At 37.6% G+C, this 22,277-nt stretch overlaps 1 protein-coding gene across 1 annotated transcript in view; it reads left to right on the top strand.

The window, feature by feature from the left end:
* Positions 1 to 21,821, top strand: part of MTBP (MDM2 binding protein) — a 50,637-nt gene extending 28,816 nt beyond the window's left edge. The window contains exons 14-22 of the mRNA XM_090283414.1: positions 1,204 to 1,362; positions 3,833 to 3,926; positions 9,480 to 9,635; positions 11,918 to 12,013; positions 17,139 to 17,405; positions 18,910 to 19,153; positions 19,752 to 19,865; positions 21,032 to 21,097; positions 21,648 to 21,821. Of these exons, the coding sequence (XP_090139540.1) occupies positions 1,204 to 1,362; positions 3,833 to 3,926; positions 9,480 to 9,635; positions 11,918 to 12,013; positions 17,139 to 17,405; positions 18,910 to 19,153; positions 19,752 to 19,865; positions 21,032 to 21,097; positions 21,648 to 21,686 (1,235 nt within the window). The 3' untranslated portion in view covers positions 21,687 to 21,821. The remainder of the gene's footprint in view (positions 1 to 1,203; positions 1,363 to 3,832; positions 3,927 to 9,479; positions 9,636 to 11,917; positions 12,014 to 17,138; positions 17,406 to 18,909; positions 19,154 to 19,751; positions 19,866 to 21,031; positions 21,098 to 21,647) is intronic.
* The last annotated feature ends 456 nt before the right edge of the window (positions 21,822 to 22,277 follow it).

The following is a 22,277-nucleotide window of genomic DNA, read 5'->3' as shown; positions in this document are numbered from 1 at the left end:
AGGATGGGTCTGAGCAGAGCATGCCAAGGTCTCTTCCCCAGACTCACTCAGTGAGTGATGGGGGAGGGGAGCGGGAGCTGGAAGTGTTCCTTGCTCGGTCCTCACACGTGTGACCGGGTCATGGCAACGCAGAGTCCCTCTGCCCTCACCATCTTTCTTTTAAATGTCTGATGATTTTTTCCCCTGGTTGTCCTGTTTTAAATGGGAAGTTCTACATGCCTCACTCTGATAACATGTTACGGTATCTGGCAAGCTGCCTTGTAGAGCAGCGGAGGAATAATCCAACATTTTGTTTGTGAGGTTCTAGCCCTACTCCCACTTCAATATCTGTAGCCACGCCTTTTCTCTGGGAGCATTCAGTTTTTCAAAAGGAGAATTCTTTCATCTCTCCAGTGGGCATCTGTGGCTGCTAGCTTTCTGACCACGGGGCTAGGAGTCTGACCATTCTGTGTGAGATTCTTAATTAAAGGTAGCATCGATACTACCTTTAATGCACCTGACATTTCATAGTCTGAGACTCTTTTCTGTTTCTACCAAAAAAGTAAAATAAAATAAGGGCAAAGTCATCTGTCTCTGAGGGCTGGAGGGTGGTGGGTGGGGACACTGAGTTCCCCTTGTTCCCTCCCTAAGCACCCACGGAGCCTGTGCTGCGTGAGCCCAGGACCTCGCCAGCGTCCTCCTGATACGTCACACCGATCGCCTCTGCTTGGCCGGCTCCACCAGTGTCTTATCTTCTGAGATGTGTAGGAAACGGCCACTCTTCATCATTTCTTCTTGGGTTGTCTTTTCTTCTTCCTTTACTGTGGCCTTAGATTTTGGAAAAGAGAAGAAATAAGTGGCCGTGACCAAGACACCACATTTAACTTGTTTCAGCTAAGTCTTACAGGTTTCATCTTTACAGAAACACCAGCATAAGGCTCTGCAAGATGTCTTTCAAGAATTTTGTAAACTTGCTTTACGCTTTATCGCCTTCCAGTGTTAACAAATTATTCGTTTTCTGTTTCTCTCACAGAACTCGAAATTCTATCATTATTTACAAATGGGATTAAAATGAAAGCAGGCCTGTAAAGAATGTTGTGTAGCAGGGTAAATTCACTTGTTTTATTTCGAGAGTATTTCCCAAAAAATGAGTAGCAGATGTGCTTTAGAGAGAATTTAAAATCACAGTGATGCAGTTAATCCTCTGAATCTGTTGTCTTTCAGGAAGGAGAAAGTTGGCAGGGCAGCCTGAAGTGTTGTCGGCTGATGAACTCAGCCGTCTGTTAACACTCACAAGGGAGCGCTTTTTAGATAATTTTGATGTTATTCCTAAAACAATTCTAAGAAAAACAGACAAAATTAATCCCTCCAATCCATTAAATGGTAAGTTTTTTATTACTTTAAATATTAGTCCTTTTTTTGTGTGTGGCATTTATGACAGTTACTGTTTATTATTAAAACTAACAAAATATTGATCAAAAATAAAATGAATCTTATAAGTTTAAATAATGACATGTATTTGTATATGTAAGTACAGCAGGTCCTCAAGTAACATCATTTCATTCAATGTTGTTCCATTATAATGTTGCTGAGATGCCATAGAGACTTAACTCTTGTTCATATCAATCAAGTTGGTTTCATTATGTCTTTTTACTTAAAGGTGCAGTACTTACCAGTGGTGTTAAGTGAAGACTTACTGAATATATGTACATGCATGTGCGAATATATGTGTGTGTCTGTATGTGTGTGTGTGTATATATACATATATATGATGAGCTGTACTTCTAATCTTTTAAACACTAAACATTTTCTGGTTTCTTCTTTTGGAAAGCATGTTCAGTGTAATAATTGTTTTTCAGCAGGAGAAGCTTTTAAGGTGACCCATACTACTCTGTCTTAGCTGCTAGAATGGGTGATTTCTGTTAAACTGTGTTTTCATAGGTGAGAAAAGTCGAACCTACATCAGACATTAAATACAGCTAAAATTACATATAGTAAGATGCTCCACATTTGCCGTTCATTATAGCAGGACAGTCACCAAACTTAACTGAGGGAGGAGGAAATCATTTCTATATTAACTTGTATTTCTGTTTTTCTCATTTCTATTGTGATGAATTTGAATAGGATAAAGCTTTCAAGGTGTAACAAAAAAGCATTTGAAGATTTCCTAGCATTTTAAATGTACAGGATTATTCTGTGAGACTCAGTTTTATTCCTTTGATTAATAAAAAAATGACTGAAGAATCAAGTGAACAATGTTTATTGAGTACCTTTTGTCTGTTTGACAACATGAAGATACACAAAGAAGTAAAAATTTGGGTTCTTGGTGTTCTATTGACTTCTGATCTATTTGGAAAGCAAAATAGAAAGCTAGCATCTAGAGCCTTGTTCAAGAGCCCAGGCTCTGGAGCTAGACTGCCAGTGTTCAAATCTCGGTTTTGTCACTTGTTTGCTGAATGTCTCAGCCTCCCCATGCCTCTGTTTCCTCCTGATTAGGATGGGGGTAATGATGTTACTCACTCACTAGACTTATTGCAAGGATTAAATGAGTTGATACATGTAAGTCACTTAGAACATAATAAATGCCAAAAAATTATTGAGCTGTTTTTTATATTGTCGTTCTCATTTCATCATTGTTACACATCAGTACCAAAGTTAAATAGTGGTCTGGGGTAACTTTAAAGATGCTGGGGACAGTGCATGGCTATGTGTGTAACGGGGATATGTTTGTAAGTGAGAGAGCGCAGCGTCTCGGTTACAGCGTGGGCTCTGGCGCAAAAGTAAGAAGTTTGAACCCCAGCTTTGCAGGCTGCTTGCTAGGCGACCTCGGGCGAGTTTTCTAACCACTCTGAGCCTCAGTTTTCCAGCTTTAAATTAGGGATGATGTAGATTGTTATGAGGATCACACGGGTTATTTGTCAATTGCTTAGGAAGTTGCCTTGTACGAAGTAAATGCTGTGTATTTGTTGGTTAAGTGAATAAATACAAATTTTGAAGAGAGGACTCTTAACTAGGCTAGAATAGTTACAGAACTCTTTGGTAGGAGCCTAGGGACTTGATGGATGTGTTCAGTGATGCACTTATATTATGAGGACATCGTCGTCGGCAGCCGTCCGCCTCGAGAGACGATGGTGTAGCTTCTTAAGAGTCTATCTGCACCGCCGAGAATGGTTGTGCAGTCCGACTCGGGAGTGACACGGTATCTGTCTCCTCCCGTGTTGAATCGACATCTTGAGATGACACTGGAGTGTCCTCTCCAGTGAAGCTGAAGCTACAGAGCCTGGGCAGGGTGATATGGAGGGTCTGCTGTTGCCCATGCAGCAGACCCCCCCTCTCTTCGCAGCTGAGGGATCCAAGGGAAAGACGGAGTCAATACAGCTTGGCTTCAGGTGCGCCGCAGGAGTTGCCGGTGTTGACTACAACGTCAAACCGCCTTAGGGACTCCGGCTCCGGATTTTCTGTCGGGGTTTACTCCCTTAGTCTTTCCCCCTGAAGAGGTATGCCGCAAGGCAGTGGAGGTTTTTTGGAGTCAGAGTTTTCCTTCTCTGATGTGCCCTGACTGGAAGATCGAACCAGCGACACTTAGCTCGCAGGCCGACGCTCAATCCACTGAGCCAAACCAGCCAGGGCATAGTAAGTAAATAAAGCTTAATAATGATTTTTTTTTTTTTTTTCTATTTCAAAAAACCTTTGCTATGGCATTTTACACAGTTCAGGCCATCAGAGATAGCCTTACTATCTCTGCCCAACACCCACAAGGATGTGTACGTGTATCTACATGTATACGTTTTTATGTAGCAAACTTCAGTACATTAATACTTTTCAGTGCTTATATGTATTTCTTTCTCTTTAGACACCAGCCTAATGGAAACCAATCCCCTAGAATGGCCAGAACGGCATGCTCTTCAAAATTTGGAAACGTTTGAAAAAGCTAAACAAAAAATAAGGTAATGTTTAAACATCTCAGTATTTTTAAGCGAACTTTCTTACTCATTACATTGTGTTTTTGAGATATTAGTTTTTTTGTAGCTTTGTTATGAAAGAATTATATGCTTTAGAGAGATAGATAGAGTATTACAGAGCAGTACATGGCGAAAATATTCTCCCTCTGCCTTCCACTTGTGGTTTCTGGGTGTACATAATCCCAGTGCACGTTTTTGTGAATGGCTTTTCAGGCCATCTTCCATTGCCTTCTTTCAAGTATTGCAAGTCACATTTTTATTTATAGCCTTTCTGTTGGTAACACTTATGGCTGGCTGTAACATTTTGTTTATATATATCAACAGGTATTTATTGAGTACCGACTAATTATTCTATCCTCAATAAGTGAAGGAAATGAAGGGACTAGGGGAGAAGAACTTTCTTTGTTGAGGGGAAGGAAGTGGTGGAAATTTAGATGAGACTGGAAGGTCAGGGTCAGTTCTTCAAGGAGGTTACATTTGAGCTGAGACCTAATGGGTAAGTGAGTGAAGTGCATTATAGACCATACAGATTTTGGGTTTTATTGCCAGTGCATTGGTAAGCTTTTGAAAGATTTTATCCCAAAGACTGGTGCAACCTGATTTTGCAGAAGTACTTTTGCTCTTTTGTGGCAGATAGATTGCAGGAGGAAGTATTAGGAGCAGAGAGGTCAGTTAGGTGGCATTTCTGTAGGCAAAGTGAGATATAACTTTGATTTCTCACTAGACTAGTAGTGGAGAACAAATTTGGATATATTTCGGTGGTAAGCCGGAATAAAAGTTTCTGTGATGGATTGGATGTGGAGGAGAGGGAAAGAGAGGCATCCAAGGTAATTTATATTTCTGGCTTGAACAACAGAGTGAGCGGTATTTTCTCACTTATGGGATGGGGGAGATTGGTGGGAAGTGGAAGTTGGGGTAAAGACAGCTTTGGGTAGAAAAATCAAGAGTTCTGCTGCAGGGATGCTAAGTTTGCTCTGTGACAGCAATTTTCAACCTTTTTCATCTCATGGCACACATAAACTAATTACTAAAATCTGCGGCACACCAAAAATATATTTTTTTGCCGATCTGACCAAAAAAAGGTGTAATTTTGATTGACTTTAAAAAACAATAACAGTAATTACCTACCCTCTTAGCTCCAAAGTGACTTTTAGAAAAAAATCAGGTGCCTATACTAGTATATAAGGATTTCTGATACCAAGAGTTCACTAATCAGACACAACCTCATTATGCGACATGACCAGTAAGATACAACTCTCTTATATGACCTGTATGTTTTTGGTTCAAGACAGGGCATTCACACTGGACAGCGTTTGTTGTATTGGCTGTTTTCATTTTTTTAGTTGACAATCTAAGGGAAAGGAGGTCGTTGCTTCTGACTAAATAGTCAGGTATTGCATGGTTTAAAAATTCTTGCAGCACACCAATTGAAAATCGCTACTCTATGTATTATGCATATGTACATATCAAGTGGACTAGAGGAGAAATCTGGAAGTCAGAAATCTGGGGTATCATCAAATATATAGAGAAAAGAAAAGAAGGCTTAAGATTATTCTTTGAAGATCTCTCATGTTTATAAATCAGGAGGAAGAATTCAATCTAGGAAGAAGATTAAGAAAAGAAGAGGAGGACAGGTCACTGACAAAAGAACTTCAATTTCTTGTCTATCAATTTTAGATGGTATCTTTTAATTTCCCATTGTGAAAGATGAGGAAATTAACAGCCCTGTTTCTCTTTGCTTTTAATCCATCTTCTGCCTCTGAACCTTATGTTATTTGCAGTAGATAATTCTTCTTCTTCTTGAGGTTGTTTTCATGCACCTGCCCTAATTGGGACTCACTCTTTCTACCTGTACAGCTGTTATCCTGGTATTTCTTTGATCACATTTCTAGATTAAGCCTGTATTTTCTTGGATCTCATATCTTAAGGAGAATTCTGATGCCAGTGCAAATTTTGCTCTTTAATAGGGGCTTCTTTTCTGTCTCTGGGACATTTAGGATTTTCTGCTTTGCTTAATGTTCAGAAACTACATGATGCCATCATGGTGTGAAGTGTTTGGTCTTAATGACTTTTTTCCCAGCTCTGGGAAATAATTCTTTTGTTATTTCTTTTTTACTGTTATTAGTAAAAATTTTATGTATTTATTTTTAGAGAGAGGAGAAAGGAGAGGGGGAGAGAAACATTGACGTACAAGAGAAACATCAATCGGTTGCCTCTTGCACGCTCCCAACGGGGGGCCGGGCCCACAACCCAGGCATGTGCCCTGACTAGGAATTGAACCGGTGACCTTTCGGTTTGCAGGACAATACACAACCCACTGAGCCACACCAGCCAGGGCTCTTTTGTTATTTTTTAGAGAATATTTTCACATTCATTTTGTTTTTTACTTTCTTGTCTCTCTGAAATATCTGTTTTAACTAATGTTAGACATCCTGATCAATTTTTTCATTCTAATTTGATATTCTCTCAATAATCTTTAGCTTCATCTTTTTTTTCTACCCCATGTTCTAGGATACTTCCTTGACCTTTGCTTTCATTTTTTTCAGTTAAATTTTTAAAAAACATTTTAATTTCCTCACAATTCTCATTTGTTCCCTACCCTATTTTTTTTATTAGTAACCTTTATTTTATTTTATTTTATTTTATTGACAATGAGAACTGAGAAAAATACGATAAAGATATTAGAGTCTTTTAACTTGTTTTATGTTTGTTGAATGATCTCATCCTTTGGATCAGATTTTTTTTTTTTTTGTTCCTTTGGTGTTCTTCTATTATGTGTAGTTTTTTTCTCCAGTCTAGTGCTTTGTACCTGTTCAACAGTTAAGAATTTAGTACTAGGCTTCTCTACATGGGTAGTTGGCATGTACTTTCTTGTATTTGTGTAGACCTGTTCCTAACCTGTTGTAACCTGATTTAATATTGTGTGGAAAGGGAGATGCAGGGTAAAACATGCCTGAGAAGCTTTACTTTAGGCCACCGGGGGCAGGCAGTCTTGGTCTTCACCTGACACTAAGGGGATTTGTTCTGCGTACATCACTGCAGACACTGGGGCAGACGCCTGGTTCTGGATCTTCAGAGAGCAGTTTCTCTGTCTTCAATTTGGAGGAAAAAGCATAGGGGTAATGTATGGTGTGATGGGGTGGTACCTGAACTCCTGATCTCGTGGGATTCTTAAAATATGTCATCTGGTTTCTGCCCACTGTCACCTAATGAACCCATGTTTCGGGTCACTGTGGCTCCATGGTATGGGATGAAGAAGACAGAGTCTACCTGTTTTGTAGGTCTGTCTCCAGTTCTCCTTCAGGCTTTTGCTCTAGTTAATACATTTTTGAAATTCATTGAGCTCATTAGTGTCTAGTACTTCAGTGTGGTAATTTCAGTATGTTGAGTGGAGAGATTAATGTGTGTGTCTAAGCCACCATCTTGAACTAGAAACTCATTTGTCATTCAAGGTCTAGATCAAATATCAGCTTTCTCCTAAGCCTTTTTTAAATGCTGCAGCTCATTGCTATCTTCCTTCTTTAAGCATCCAAGGACTGTGTTATTCTTTCATAAAGTGTGTTTTATTGCACCTTTTCTACTCGTTCCACATCAGTATGTTTATCCCTTTTCACTCTCCTTACCTCCTTCCTCCGACTTCAAGCCAATCTATACACTAAATCCTGAGCAGTGACTATGAATCTATAAATTATTATCAGTGAACTCTTTTTAGTGCATTACAATGGGATTTATAAAGTTAAAATCTGTGGGGATACCATTGAATTCTTGGTCGTGGACAACAGTTACGTTGCATATTTCCAGAATTTTTTTTTGTGTGTTAAAATGGGTTTAACTGGAGAACAAAAGGCCAAAACATGGTGAAATTCAGAAGTCATAATAATTAAGTTTTAGACAAACCCAGTCACCGTTTTGTGACTTTGTGGCCTCCACCTTTAAGATGGGGAAGACAACACCAATTCTACTTCAAAGTTGTGAAAATTTAATGTGATAATATATGAAAACATACTTTGTAAGCTTGAAAACACTGAGCAAAATAAAGTATTGTCAGTGTTCTGGGTTTTGTTTCTTATTTTTGAACCCCAAACATACTTGGTATTCTAATTTATCACAAAGGGGCTTTTAAATTGCTTTGGTACCCTTGTGTCCAGGATTCTATATAAATGCAAATTGTACATTTCCCCATTATATCCCTCCTGTAAAATGATTGAGCGTAATTTTCATTAAGAAACCTTTGTGAGTTATTACTAGAGAATAGCTATATAGAAATTAAATTCAATTCATAATACAGTTCTTGTCCTCCTGGAGTGTAAAGTTCATGGAATATATTTGAGTATTTTCTTGTCTGACTGTTTTTATTAGATATATATTTTCAATTTAGAAATAAAGGGAATGGGAATGGGTAAGTGGCATCATCAGTACATTATTGATCTTTAATGTATAGAAATGTAAGTTCTAACCCATGATGTCAACATTTTAATCATGTAATCATCAGTAAAAATGCTTGATTTGAGTAGTAAAATAATCAGGAAATAGTTGAATTGATATGAAGTCAAGAAATTAATTTCCTGTGCCATTATTGAAAGATTTTATTTACACTTTGGGGACAGAGCCTTAGCATGATCTGTTACTCAGTACTTGACAAAACCTTTAAAATTCTCTGAAACTCAAGTGTTTCTCTCTTTCAAGTGTTTAAAACTTCCTAAGAGCTTTTTGGGTTTATCAGCAGAGTGATAGAGTAGAAATAGTACCTAATTCAGAGTCAGTCTACTTCAGTCATTTCAAATAGCTGTGTCACCCTGGCTGGGTCTCTAATGCACACTGTTGTGCATTGTCTGAAAAATAGAAATAACGATTGGTTTTTTAGGCTTGGTGTGCTGATTTTCACTTTAAAAGGTACTTATTTTCAGGTGTTAACTTGATTTTGAAGTAAGACCTGTTCTGTCTTTTTTGAGGAAGTTTGTGAGGATTAAGAATGTATTGCATGTACAATAGTTGGAGCAGTGTACAGTGCCGCATATTATTTCAGGTATAGTGGCGACTCAGTGATTCCTCATAGTGTCACAGTCGTGGCTACGGGAGGCCTCGAAGAGATTTCTGATCACTGCCTCAGTTCATGGCTGTGCTTCAGGTCATCTTTCCAGGTCAGAGAAAATTGGAACAGTCAGTCTCTATCCATAAAATTTACAATATTCTGAGGTTTCAGAACACACAAGAGAGCTTCGGTTTCACTTTTATAGATTTGATAACTTCATACTACTACATGATTAATCATGCCGTCATTTATAAAGAATATAATTATTTTAGTTAAGTGGTAGCATTGCTGATACAGTAACTGCAAGTTTCACTGTGACCTATAGGTTTTTAAAAAATATACTTTGATACTAAATGATTTGCAAAGATTTTATTCTATTTTCTTCCTAAATGTGGAGTATTTCGACTTTCTTGGTGTATTTTCATGGTTTCCGCTCATGTCATCCTTCCTGACTGTGGTGAACTCTAACTGACCTTTACTGAGCCTCCGTAACATTATTTCCCCAGAGCTGGTTCGGGACCCCGCTCCTCCGAGCAGTTGCTGGGCCACAAAGAGGGTGCACGGGACTCGATTGCACTACTGGATGCTAAAGAGCTGCTGAAATTCTTTACCTCGGATGGGTTACCAGTTGGAGATCTTCAACCTTTACAGATTCAAAAGGGGTAAGTAATAAAGTTATAATTTCCAGTTAATTAAAGAAGTCATTTAAAAAACACATGCATCTCTTTTCCCCAGGTCACTGATGGCTCTCGGGCAAAATTTGCACAGTGATCCCAGTGTCTCCCAGTTGGCCCCAATCCTCGTATTTTACCGTAGCCAAATGCCTAGTGTGTGGTGGTGGTGAATGTAAGGGAGACAAAAATAAAAGCAACCTCAGCACATTCCTTACAAAAGTCAGTAGCTTCTACTTTGTATACAGAGGATGGTACTTTTTAAGAAAAAACATTACCATTTGACTTGCAAATACATATTTCTAATTCTCTTTTCTGTGTTACTGTCTAGTTTTGATTGTGCTGCTGTGTACTTGTCATGACATTGTCAGTCGCGCCTGATAGTAGCAAAAAGCAGAGTCTTTCAACTGGAGAAAATAGGAAATGTAATAAAAAAATTGTTTTGACACTAACATTATCAAGTAAGAATTCAGTGTCTGCATGAATAATTTATAACTAATTTGACTTCCCCGACAACTTCTACTAAGGTACTAGTTAATAAAAACTGAATGTTGCTATAGTTGACTTAATTACAGGTAAAAACATGACATCTGTTTGGTTTTAGATTATTATCCTTTTAAATAATTAAGCATGAACTGGCAGTCAGATGTGTCTTTCCAAACTGAATTATGTAGGTTGTCCCTCTTTGTGGCCAGATGTCTTTCTGGGGAGGCGTATTTAATTCTTTCTGTAGTTTACAAGTAATTTATATGGGGAAGTTGGATATAGTTCCTTGGTGTTAGTAAATCACTACATCGTTATCAAATATATTTTGTTGAGGTTGGGGGGGTGAGCTTTCATGGCAGTGAATCAAGAACCTTTGGACTCCTATTAAAGGTCTACCTATTCAAGCAGCCATTGAAAATGCTATGTTAAATTAAAGTTCAGGCATAACTCCCCTGTATATACCAATGAAATATTAAGCATTAACAAAATGCATATTTGTTAAAATGTTTCCTTTAGAACAAGGTGTGAGTAAAACTAAACAAAAATAAAGTTGCTGAGAGCGCTTGAAATAAGAAATGGACTACAACGTGGTAAAGGGAAGAAATAAAATGCTAGGTACCTATGAGTTCTATCTTACAAAGTTACTCACTTTTATAGTCAGTCATCAAAATATTGGAGTCACTGAAACTTATTAGTGTTACTTTTTGTGGAAGACTTTAAGTGGATCCATTAGAATATAAACTCTGGTTTTTAGAATTTATTAATGAGCATATATATCTCTTACATTTTAACATAGTAATTTCAAATGCCTATTACAGTACCCTAGATAATTTTCAGTGGCAAGTGGGCAGTTTCATTACCAAATGCCTTCAGGGGAAAAATGTGATAGAAAATTTATTCTTTGTATTTTACTATCTGCTTGCCTTTCTCTACACCACTTCCAAATCTTCTGAATTTAAACCCCAGGCATTTCATTCTTATTGCTATGTAAAGACCACTTCCATCCAACTTGTCTGAGCTTCAGGAGCATGAGCCCGGACGTCAGAACTGCGCCTCTGCACTCAGGCAGGGGAGAAGGCCACCTGTTAGAATAAACAGGAGAGCTTAACCTAATTTCAGTGACCTTCCTGAAACTTCGATATGCCCTTGCAAGTCGAGGTGTGGAAGGGGTTAAGCATGAACATTTTATGTAAAATCACCATACGATTAGTTTACCATACCCGCTGATCAAGAACCTGCCTCCTCAGAACTGAAGGCAGCATGTAGTCTCTGATACCGTCTAATATTTTAAAGGTTGCCGACTCCTAAAGTAGGTGTTAAAGAAAGATCTGGGTCCTCCATGTGTTAATAGCAGGGAGTGAATATATCCTTCATCACCAAAGATTCAAGCTGACCTTAACTATTCCTTTGAAAAAAAAAAAAAAAGAATTTAAATGCATAAACATGAGTTCACTACATCAAGAAAAAAATCCTTCTAGAATGATGCTGCTTCTTGGATTTCCACTACAAATCATTGCCCGTTCTTGACTTATCCATGTTTCAGAATAGTTTTGCGAAATTAAGTGCCTTACAATTTCAGAAACTTGAGGCACAGAAAACGTAAGCGACAAGATCCACAGGCCTGTCCCTGCTTTCTTTTCTTACTGCCCTTTCTGATGCAACCTCCTTTTTATCCCAGGTAAGATTCGGTTGTACTGAAAGAAATCAGATTTCTTTATTTAGACATTTTCTGGAATTTTCTTTCACGGAATAAACTTTAAATACCAATGAAAAACTTTTTATTTCAGGGAAAAGACATTTGTTCTGACCCCGGAACTTAGTCCTCGGAAACTTCGAGTTTTACCTTTTGAAAAAGCCTCAGTATGTCATTATCATGGAATTGAGTAAGTTTTCTTATTTACACTTTACTCTTCTCTGTTGTTGATGTAGTTTATCTTATGTGAGTTTTAAGAGTGAGTGTAATAAAATGTTATAAACTGAGATAGAGAGCCAAAGAGAAAGTACGTCAAAACACAAAGAAGCACGTACACAAATAGTTTGTCTTCTGTTATAACAAAAAGTTATTTGATGATTAATCAGTTTTATAGCATTTAAACATACTATTATTAGTTACTAGCTATTTTAATCAAAAGTATTTTGGTTCCTGTGTTATAAGTGTGTTTATACTACTGGTCATGTTAGTATTCCCTGGTCACTAATTACACTAATTGCTCTGACACTGTTAGATGAAAAGTGTTCCCATATGTAACATGTTCATTGTGTGTGCATTTTTGTAGATTGAATTGACCAGTTTGAATAAAATTTCAAAGGATTCTCTTGCTTAAAGGTATTAGCAGTTTCTGAGGGCATGTCTGCCATTTTCATAAAGACAAGATGGTGATAATATATTTACAATAAATTTTCAGGACCTTAGTGATTCATTTTGTAAAATATTTCACATTCTTAAAGCAAAGCCTTATTTTATGTAGATTTTTCATAAGTTAAAATAGAAAAGAATGTGATTTTACCTGAATTTTTAAGAAGCAACTTTTATGTTTACCAGTGAGCAACAGAAACATCCTCTTCTGATTGGCTTGTAAACTTGGAACACGTGGTTTTAGCACAGCGTTCAAGTACAGCTCCGTAACTGCCCAGGGGATGGAGCAAATAATTGCCAGGGACGATTCAAGAGAACTTCACAAGGGGTGTCTGAACTAAGTTTGAAAGGATGATGAGGCATTTACCTGGCAAAAAGGGAGTATCTGCGGGTAAATGAGGTACAGATTCTAGAAGAGGAAATAGCATTTTTGTTTTTTAATAAAACTAATAAGCATATTGTATTATAATGAAACCACGTCATGAAGTCATGAAGATCACTGTTGACGTGGCAGGGGAAGGGATTTTGATATTCGAAGCAGTAAAAAAAAAAAAAACAAAAAAAACTTTATTTTTTAAGCATGAAATTAGGTGCTTGGGTTTGTTACATTGAAATAAATCTCGTCCTTTGATAAACTGAAGCATTTTAAGCAAGAGATGTTGAAAGACTAAAATACTACGGGACAGGGAAAACAGGAAGGAAAATACAAAAGAGCTCTGAAAAGAACTTGAGAAACCAGTTAGATGTTGGGGACGGGACAGAAGAACGTAAGAATATTGTTAATGTCCCTAGTTTAAGTGCAATCTGAGAAAATACAGATGTTCACCACCCAGCAAGTCATTCTAGGGATGTCTAGGTTCTTTGTTCTGTTTAAATAAGATTTATTTTAGTTAAGGAATATTTATGTTTGACATTAGAGGCAAAATCTTCAGTTGCTTTATTTTTCAGGCATCAGAATGAAACTCCCATTAAAGTCAGGTGTAATTAAAGATTCCTGTGATCATCACTTCTTAAAAAATCTTTGTTCTGCAAGTTCTAGCCAGTAAGTTAAAATAAGGAAAATTAAAGAGTTTATAAAAGTTACATGTATTGAAAAGGAGACCAAAAGTTTTGTTTGTTTCTTTGCATTTTGTTTTGTAGAGAACAGACCTGAAAAACTATTGTAAGTAGTGGGAGAATTTGCAAAACATAAAAAGCATAGTTTTTCTCTAACCAACTATTTCCAGTTTTACACACAATGAAAAAGAACCCCTTAAAAATAGCAAGTCAAGCCATAAATATCAGAAGTGATCTTAGTAAGAAATGTAGAATAGAAAAATTTGCGAATGTTAATAACATCTGATTGATTAACTTAATGGAAAAAAATTAGTGATCTATACTAAGAGTTTTTAAGCAGGTTATTATTCACAGTGTTATTTAAAATACTAAATATCGTGGGAGGGAGAGAAGGGGGTAACAAGGGGAAGGGTCAAGTCAAAAAACATGTATAAATGACCCACGGACATGGGCAACTGAGTGGGGACTGAATGTGGGGGAAGGGAGGGGCAGGGTGCAGGAAAGCAAGAGGGTGAAAAAAGACCAAAAAAATAAATAAATAAAATAAAATAAAATAAAATACTAAATATTAGAAATAATGTCTAACTTTAGGGGCTTGGTTAAATAAAATGTAGAACATCCATAAAATAAAACTCTGTGTTGCCACCAGAATGACCGAAATCGAAAACTGATGAATATTGGCAAGTATATGGCACAGAGTTCCCATATATTATTTGTATATTATATCTCTGCTTCAGAAGAGGATCTGGCAGGCTCTTACAAAGCTAAACATACTGAGACCCTGTGACTCAGAAATTCTATTACTAGGTGTTTGCCTAAGAGAAGTGGAAGCATAACTTTGCAAAAAGACTTGTACAAGAACATATGAGCAGTGTTATTCATGATAGCCCCGTCTGGAAACTGCCGAAGTGTACAATAGAAGAGATTAATTAGCTGGGATATGTAATCAAAGCTATACTACTCGGCAATAACAGGGAACAACATAATTGAACATGCAACATTAAACTAAGACATTAAACTTCTATCTCTCTGAGTGTTGAAAGGACAGTGAAATTTGAGGACTTTAAAATGAGCACTAGGAACTACAACATCAAATAAATCATTTCTGAAGGAAGTCCCATATGAAATGCTAATTCAGACCTGAATGGTTCAGAATTTTAAATTGTTAACAACAGGCAACTCAAAGATAATTACTGAATATCCAGCAGAGCTATCGTTTAGGATGGAAGGGCAGATAAAATGCTTCCCGGTAAAGGTAAAGGTCATCATCACCAAGCCCTTATTGTATGAAGTATTAAATGCCTCTTGCTGCTTTGAATATTCTTACATCTATTCTAAGAGATCTGGCAGTTTCTCATGCTCTCTTTGGCATTGCTTGGTATGGTAGGAAGTATCTTGCCTGTTAATGTATTTACAAGACAAAAATAGCTTTAGAGGTATTTTTTCTTGGGACACAAAGCATATAGTTATTGTTTTGCAAGATGGTACAGAACTATAGTCATTCATCCAACTATGCATGTTTTTCTTCAATAGTGTGAAATATACACTCTGCTACTGTTTCTGTTCCCTTATTATTTACTAAGTACCATAACTTGTTTCAGTGACATCATAACATAATCATGTGAACACATTATAAATGGCAATTAAAGGCAACATGCACAGTGCACATAATTCACTTGAGGGGATAACATCATGAACAGCTGTGATCAGATGTTAAGACTGTAAGAAAAAAAATCTGCGTCACCCTGGCCAGTATGGCTAAGTTGGTTGGAGCAGCGTCTTGTAAAGGTCGTGATTCAATTCCCAGTCAGGGCACATACCTAGGTTGTGGGTTTAGTCCCCAGTCAGGGTGCTTCCGAGAGGTAATAAATTGATTTTTCTATCTCACATAGATGTTTCTCTCCCCCCCTTCAACCCTCCTCCCTCCCTCCCTTCCTTCCCCTCTGTCTAAAAATATCAATAAGCATGTCCTTAGGTGAGGATAAAAAAAAAAAAAAAGTTTTGCATCTTAGTATCAAAATCTTAAGAGTAGAAAAGATATTCATTTAGAGTCAAAAATATGCATCTTTTCTCTCAAAAAGTTTCTATAAGCTAATCAGGTATTACATTGCTTCTTGCCTAGAATCTTTTTAACATTTATTGTTCTTAATTTTACTCTAGATTATATCAGTTGCCCGTTATTATCAGTAATCCTTAGGGTTGCTGCTGATTTTTAACAAAATATGTTTTATTAAACAACAAACTGGAGAAAGGATAGTAGAGAATTGAGAGACCTAGGGTCTAGTCACTACTCCGCCACCAGTTAACATTCTGACCTAGCAGCTCAGTTTTCACCCCTGTTAAATTAAACTGTTGGGTTAGAGCAAAGACTTGACAGCCCTAGCTACACTTTAGAATCACCTAGGCACCTTTTAAAAAAATGTCCATGATTGGGGCTCTCCAGGACCGATTAAATCAGAAACTCTGGGCATGCAGACCCGGTGTCAGTATTTCTCTAAAATCTTCTGATGATTCTGCTGTTCAAGGCAGAGGTTGACCTCTGAGGAAGATGATTCATACACTTCACACAAGAGTTACTGTACCTGGTGGTTAACGTCAGGCTCTGAAGTCATCAACCTGCTAAATCCTGGCTATTCTGTGTATTATCAGCATCCTATAAGATATGCTGTGGTAAAAAATAAACCTAATGATGACAATTATATAATAATAATAATAATAATAATAGTAATGACAGCAACAGCTTACATTTATTGACTGCTTTGCTGGCACGTTCCAGGCATTGATTTGAGAGCATCTTGGAATTTTACAGGTGGACAGGTAACAAAGCCAGGTTTCAATTTTTATAGTCCTGGGATTAGTATGTGAAATTATCTGTGTTTCCTGGTCGCAGCTGTAGCACGAGAGGAAGTGAGGAGGTTCCGAGGTCCCGCATCTCGTTCGTGATTTTCCTTATAGGCTTATTTGTTGTACTTAACATGGGATTCCTTCAGGTCCAGACGTCTCCATGGAGCTAACATCTCCCTGCCCCCTTGAGTCCCACTTGGCTAGAGCCCTGATGCACAGAGACTGCCACAGTATTTACAGGAAAACCTGTCAATCAGTCAATAAGGGGGAAGTGAGTTTGAAAGGAAAAATCCAAAGCGTTCTGAACTGTGTTTTGTGAGCCAGTTTAGAATGCCTTTATGCGCTTGTAATCTTTGTGTTGAAAATAAACTTGCCCTTTCTAACAGAAGTCATCATTTCTTGTTGCTACATATCCGCCATGCTGAGAAATCAGAGGTTGGTAGAGACTTAAAAGGTATTAAAACAGCAACTGTATTATTTAGAAAATAAGCCAAAGGATTAACCTAACCTACCCAGAAACAGTCAAAGAGGAATCAGACTGTACTTCCGATTTTTAAAATCTTTTGCCATGTCATCTAGCAGGCTAGAGGACACTTGGGAGAGAAGGTGGCCATTCACTCCACCTTCCAGCAATTATTAGGAAGTGAAATGGGAACTTTTTAAGTAAATGGTTTGTTGTTTTTTTTAACTGGCAAGGCTAAGCCCAATGCTGTCGTCAGGGCTTCAACTTTAACTGATCTTTCTCTCCTTAGATATTGCTTGGATGACCGAAAATCTTTAGAAAGAGACGGGGGATTTTCTGAACTTCAATCTCGTCTTATTCGCTATGAAACCCAAACCACCTGCACCAGAGAGAGTTTCCCAGTGCCCACTGTGCTGAGCCCTCTGCCGTCTCCTGCAGTTCTGTCCGAGCCTGGAAGTGTCCCCGACGGGGAGGCTTTACAGAGCGAACCTCTGACCGAAGCATCCCGACTGAAGAGGAGATCAAAAGATCTGAATTGCCTTTATCCCCAAAAAAGGTGCTATGTTAAGTACATACAAATCATAGTAACTTGACAGAAAGTATTGTAGTTCCTAGGGTGATTTCTTTTTTTCCATACTAGTCTCTCATATTTTTAAGTTGCTTTCTGCACAGATTTTAATTAATTCCTTCATACCAGGCATTTTGTTTTTATTGTGAGCAGTTGATGGTTTGCTTGTAAGTTATAAAAAGAAACGACTTGGGAAAAAAACAGTTTCTTGCATTATGTGCTAATATACAGTCCATTAACATGATGGATTGTGAGGTTTTGAAGCTACGGAACACGGGAGATCATATCCCATAGATTACGCCGCTGAGCCGCTCTGTCGCGGAGGGTGTTTGGGGACAGCAGGCGTCTGAGCTCCGGGTTCCCCCTCTCAGTGCTCCCTCCCTGCAGAGTCCCTTACAAAGGGGTTCCAGGAGGCCCCATTTTACAACCACTTGTTTTGTATAAACAAAGCTTTAAAAGCTACATAATGTAATAATGCATCATGTGACACTTTTTCGAGATACTTTGTTTTTGCTAGCTAAATAAAATGTCCCAACACTTGAAACAGAAATTAAAAGTTGATAAAATAAACTTCTAATTCCTATTGAAATTTATATATCCTTAGATTCTTTGTCAGCTTTAGGTCTTGGGCATCTAAAGCAAGCCTTAAATTCTTCCTGTGTTTAAACCTTTCAAAAAGTGAAATGTGTTAAAGTGAAACTTTCAAATATTTTTTAAATAATTAAAAATATCAGGATACTCTTTCTCTGATATGGAACAACTAAATTATTTTCATGAGGACTTCACAAATTCATGGCCCTTGTTACACCCAATAAAACTAAAAAGCAAATCCATTAACATTTAGGATACTGTATTTGGTGATCCTATTTCCTGTTTCTGCCATGCATGTGTTCCGGAAAAGAAAGCAGACTGCGACCCACTGGTTAGCAGAATCAAAGGATATGAGATCCTGTCTTGTAAAAGGAAATTTAAACATTTAGAAAGGTTAAAAGAAGAGTCCGTTTTCTAGTGATATTTGCATTTGTTTTAACACTTGCTTACTTTGCACAGGTAGTTGTATAGGTCCAGTAACTACAGGTTATGGTTTCTTCATCAAGATAATTGTAATAAACAAGTATATGAGCAGGTACTTAACAGATGAGTATTGAATCTCTCAGTAGCCCCACCAGGCGTTCCCTCGCTGATTTACGTGAGATTCCGCGACTTGCTGGGGAGGGTGGCACTCGTGTTGCTTGACGCCTTTCCTGTTAGCTGGAATTCTGGTTTGTCATGCATTGCCTTCCAGTCTTAGCCACTCGTCCGAGAAACTAAGGGAGCCATTGTATGATATGACGGGGATTGCTAACTTAAGGCAGTAGTAGCAAGAAATTTTGTTGCTTTTCTCGGGTGGCTTTATGTGTGTCAGTGGGTATCGTCGTGACACTTAGGACAGCAGATGGTCTTCATTACTGATTCACTCAATCTTTGTTTTTGATGTTTTTCCCCACAATAGACTTGTGAAGTCTGAAAGTTCAGATTCGCTTCTTTCTCAGCTGAGTGGCAATGCAACTCATAACCACCATGCAGCAATATCCAAAAAGCCACGGAGAGAGAGTTCATTATCTGCGACTGGCCCATCAGTTCACAGCTACAAAACGTCCAAAGTCACTGCAAAGGGCAGTTCAGGTCAAAAGCCTGTGCATGAGCCAAGAACGCCAAGGCAAATTAAGGAATCGAGATCACAGAAACATACACGGGTAAAGGTTTACTTCTTATCTCTCTTAGTTCTATAGAGCCAGAAATTCCTTTATTTGATTCCTTTAAAAGCTATGTCTAAAAATGTTACGGAAGAAATGAAATGGTACCTATAATTTACTTTAAAATGACCCAGTGCAAGAAGGATAATGAGATAGTGGGTGGCCAGTGAGTAAATGAAACAAAATTAGCCACAAATGTACCCTCCTTGATGGGGGTTGATAGACACACTGAGAAAGAGATTTGTTAGAAAATGTTCTACTTTTCAATGCATGAAATTTTCTGTAATGAAAGATAAACACACATCAATACATCCCTGCTGTGCATGACTTTTACACTCAGGTACCAATTCAGAACTCACAACTGAATTCCCCTCTTCACACACTCCAGTCATCCCTTCCTAGCAGATACTATCCTGTGACACACGTGAGCGTGTAAACATTTCAGATCTCTCTTCTTCTCCGTTCTTTTTTCCTACTGAGCTCCCCTGACTTTAACGTAACTATGTGATTGTGTAATTTATAGAATTGAACTCAAAAGCTGAAATAGTATTTGCATCTTTTCCAAGAAATATTAGTCATATCTTATGTTCTATTCAAGATGTTGAGAGAAGTGGTTACTAAAACCCTGAAGAAACACAGAATTACTGAGGCACATGAATGTTTCACTGCCTGTAGTGAGCGTCTCTTCGAGATCTCGAAGTACTATCTAAAGGTACAGCGTCTTCTCTCCTAATGGCAAAATCAAGGTCATGTTCTCATGTTCCTATTTCAAATAATGTTTAGTGAGTATTTTCTATATGGATTGGTTATCGCTTGTTGCCAGACTCTTAAGAATGGAGATAGAAAAATTGGAGTGAAAATATTTAGATTTCTTTGATTTTAGTCTTCGTATGTAGAAAACTACACTTTAATTGGTGTCATCAGTGGTGCCCCCACAAGTCTTTGACTAAAGTTGATAATAAGCTTCAAAAGTATTTAATTAGTAATTTTAGTATATAATGAAAAAGCTACTGGAGTGATTATCAAAAACACTCTGTTTCTAATTTTGGATCCACTATCAACTAGTCGTATGACATTGGACAGATCAGCCTTTCAGATGACAGTTCTTTAAAGCTTAGATGGTATTAGATTACGTGCAGTGTTAAGAGTTTCAGACTTGAATCACAGTTTTATGTGGGTTTCTGGTTAATATTGCATATAGGCCACATGTATTCAGTTCCCCTCCTTTCTAAAAATCTCTCAAAAAAGACAGTATTCACATACAGAAACCAAGAAAAGAGGGAAGAAAAAAAGACTAGATTTGCCTTTTAGTAGATTGTTGAACAAGAAAAAGCACGTGAAAGCGTGGTACAGCAGAGTGAAAAGTTACAGCGTGAATGCCTGCCTGGGATATAGAACATCAGTGAAAAACAAACCACTTCAGCCTGCACACTCGCCGGCCTGCCTGGGACCTGACGACCCCAGAGAGCAGGGGCAGCATGCCAGGTGGAAAGGGGAATCAGATCAAGTTCTGCAAAGGCAGCTGGGGAGGCTTCACGTGCCCCGCACGCCCTCCTCCCCCAGTGCTACCTGCAAGGTCTGTTACAGAGTTTCCGTCCCCACTCCTGTGACACGGCACAGAATAGTCTGGGTAAAAAGAAGCAGAAACTGCATTGAAAAAACCAACTGGCCCCAGTCATCCTACTTTGTTAAGCCGCCAGTGAATAGATTCTACACAGACAGCTTCCAATAAGATTTTCAGCATCTCTTTTGAAATATGACTAGACTAGACAGGCAAGGATTAGCAGACTTTCAGTATAACCTCAAGTTTACTTAATAACGACTGGTCTATGTAATTGAATGTGCAAGTTGTAAAATGCTGTATTTTGTTACGTTTAGGATCTTAAAACTTCAAGGGGTCTATTTGAAGAAATGAAGAAGACCGCAAACAAAAATGTTCTACAGGTAAATCACGTATTCCCACAGAGCTACCTTCAGTTAAATTGCCGTGGTATTTGAGGGTAGCTACACTGTTGTTTGTTATCTGTGCAGTAAGAACACTCTTTAAAATACTCAGTTATAGGTGTATGCCAGCAGAGTATTCAGTGGTATTTATCAGGTTGCCTTGTGAACAAAGAGTTTCTAAAAGGATAGAAAGAAAAATTTAAAAATAAATTATCCAAAGATCTGGAAAAATTAGTCCATTTTGATTAGTTGGGTTGAAAGTTTGGTTTGATTTCTTTCTAGTGTTTTTAGATAAAGGTGAGAAATGAGAGCAAAACATAATTTAGTCCAGTGAGAAGTTGCTATCCTCTGCAGTGGAAGTCAAGCAGAAAGTGCTCTCCAGTGAGAAAATAAAAACACGTTTTTAAGATAAAATAGGTTTTGAGATTTTGACATGTTGCTTTTTATTTTAAATTTCTACCAGACTCTTTTGAAGTTTTAGCAATATCTTTTCCTATCACTTATATTTTTAGTAGAAATGAACCATAACCATATTTTTTTCTCCCCCTAGGTGATTGAATGGGTGTTAGAAAAGACAAGCAAGAAATAACACAGAATCATTCTCTTTGGACAATTGTTAATTGGGCAGAGCTATTACTTACCACTTCCTTTTTTAGTTTGAACATTATAAACAAATTTCAAACTTGATTCAAAGAATAGATGTTACATCTCTAAAGAATTTCATGAATATCCCATATTTATGTAGTTTTGAGGATGCTGAATGTATTTTTAATTATATGCATATTTTATAGTTTCATTATATTTTAATTTTTTAACTTAGTATTTTATATGTTTTGAAAATTTTACTCTTGGTTATTTAATTATTTCAATAAATAGAAAAATATTTCTTCTTGGTAAATGTCCTTGTTAGGTCTGTTTAAATTATTGAGCCCCAAATAAGAGAGACAAATGACTTTTCTCATGTATTTCAACAGCATAATTTATAGGACTGCTCCTGCTTCAGAAAATACCAGGAAAAAAATTCAATCAAGTCTTCCCTTACCCCCTGCTCTAGAGCCACCACTGGGAGCTAGTACTAATGTTATTTGGGATCAGAAATGAAGAAAGGACAGGAATTGTGAAAATATAGCAAAAATGACTAAGTACAGATTTCCAGAAAGAAGTCTTTTCCCCATTGTAG

Source organism: Furipterus horrens, unplaced genomic scaffold, assembly GCF_987537825.1.
Source record: "Furipterus horrens unplaced genomic scaffold, mFurHor1.1.pri manual_scaffold_7, whole genome shotgun sequence".
In the NCBI taxonomy this organism is placed as follows: domain Eukaryota; kingdom Metazoa; phylum Chordata; class Mammalia; order Chiroptera; family Furipteridae; genus Furipterus; species Furipterus horrens.
This window is presented reverse-complemented; position numbering and strand designations above follow the sequence as displayed.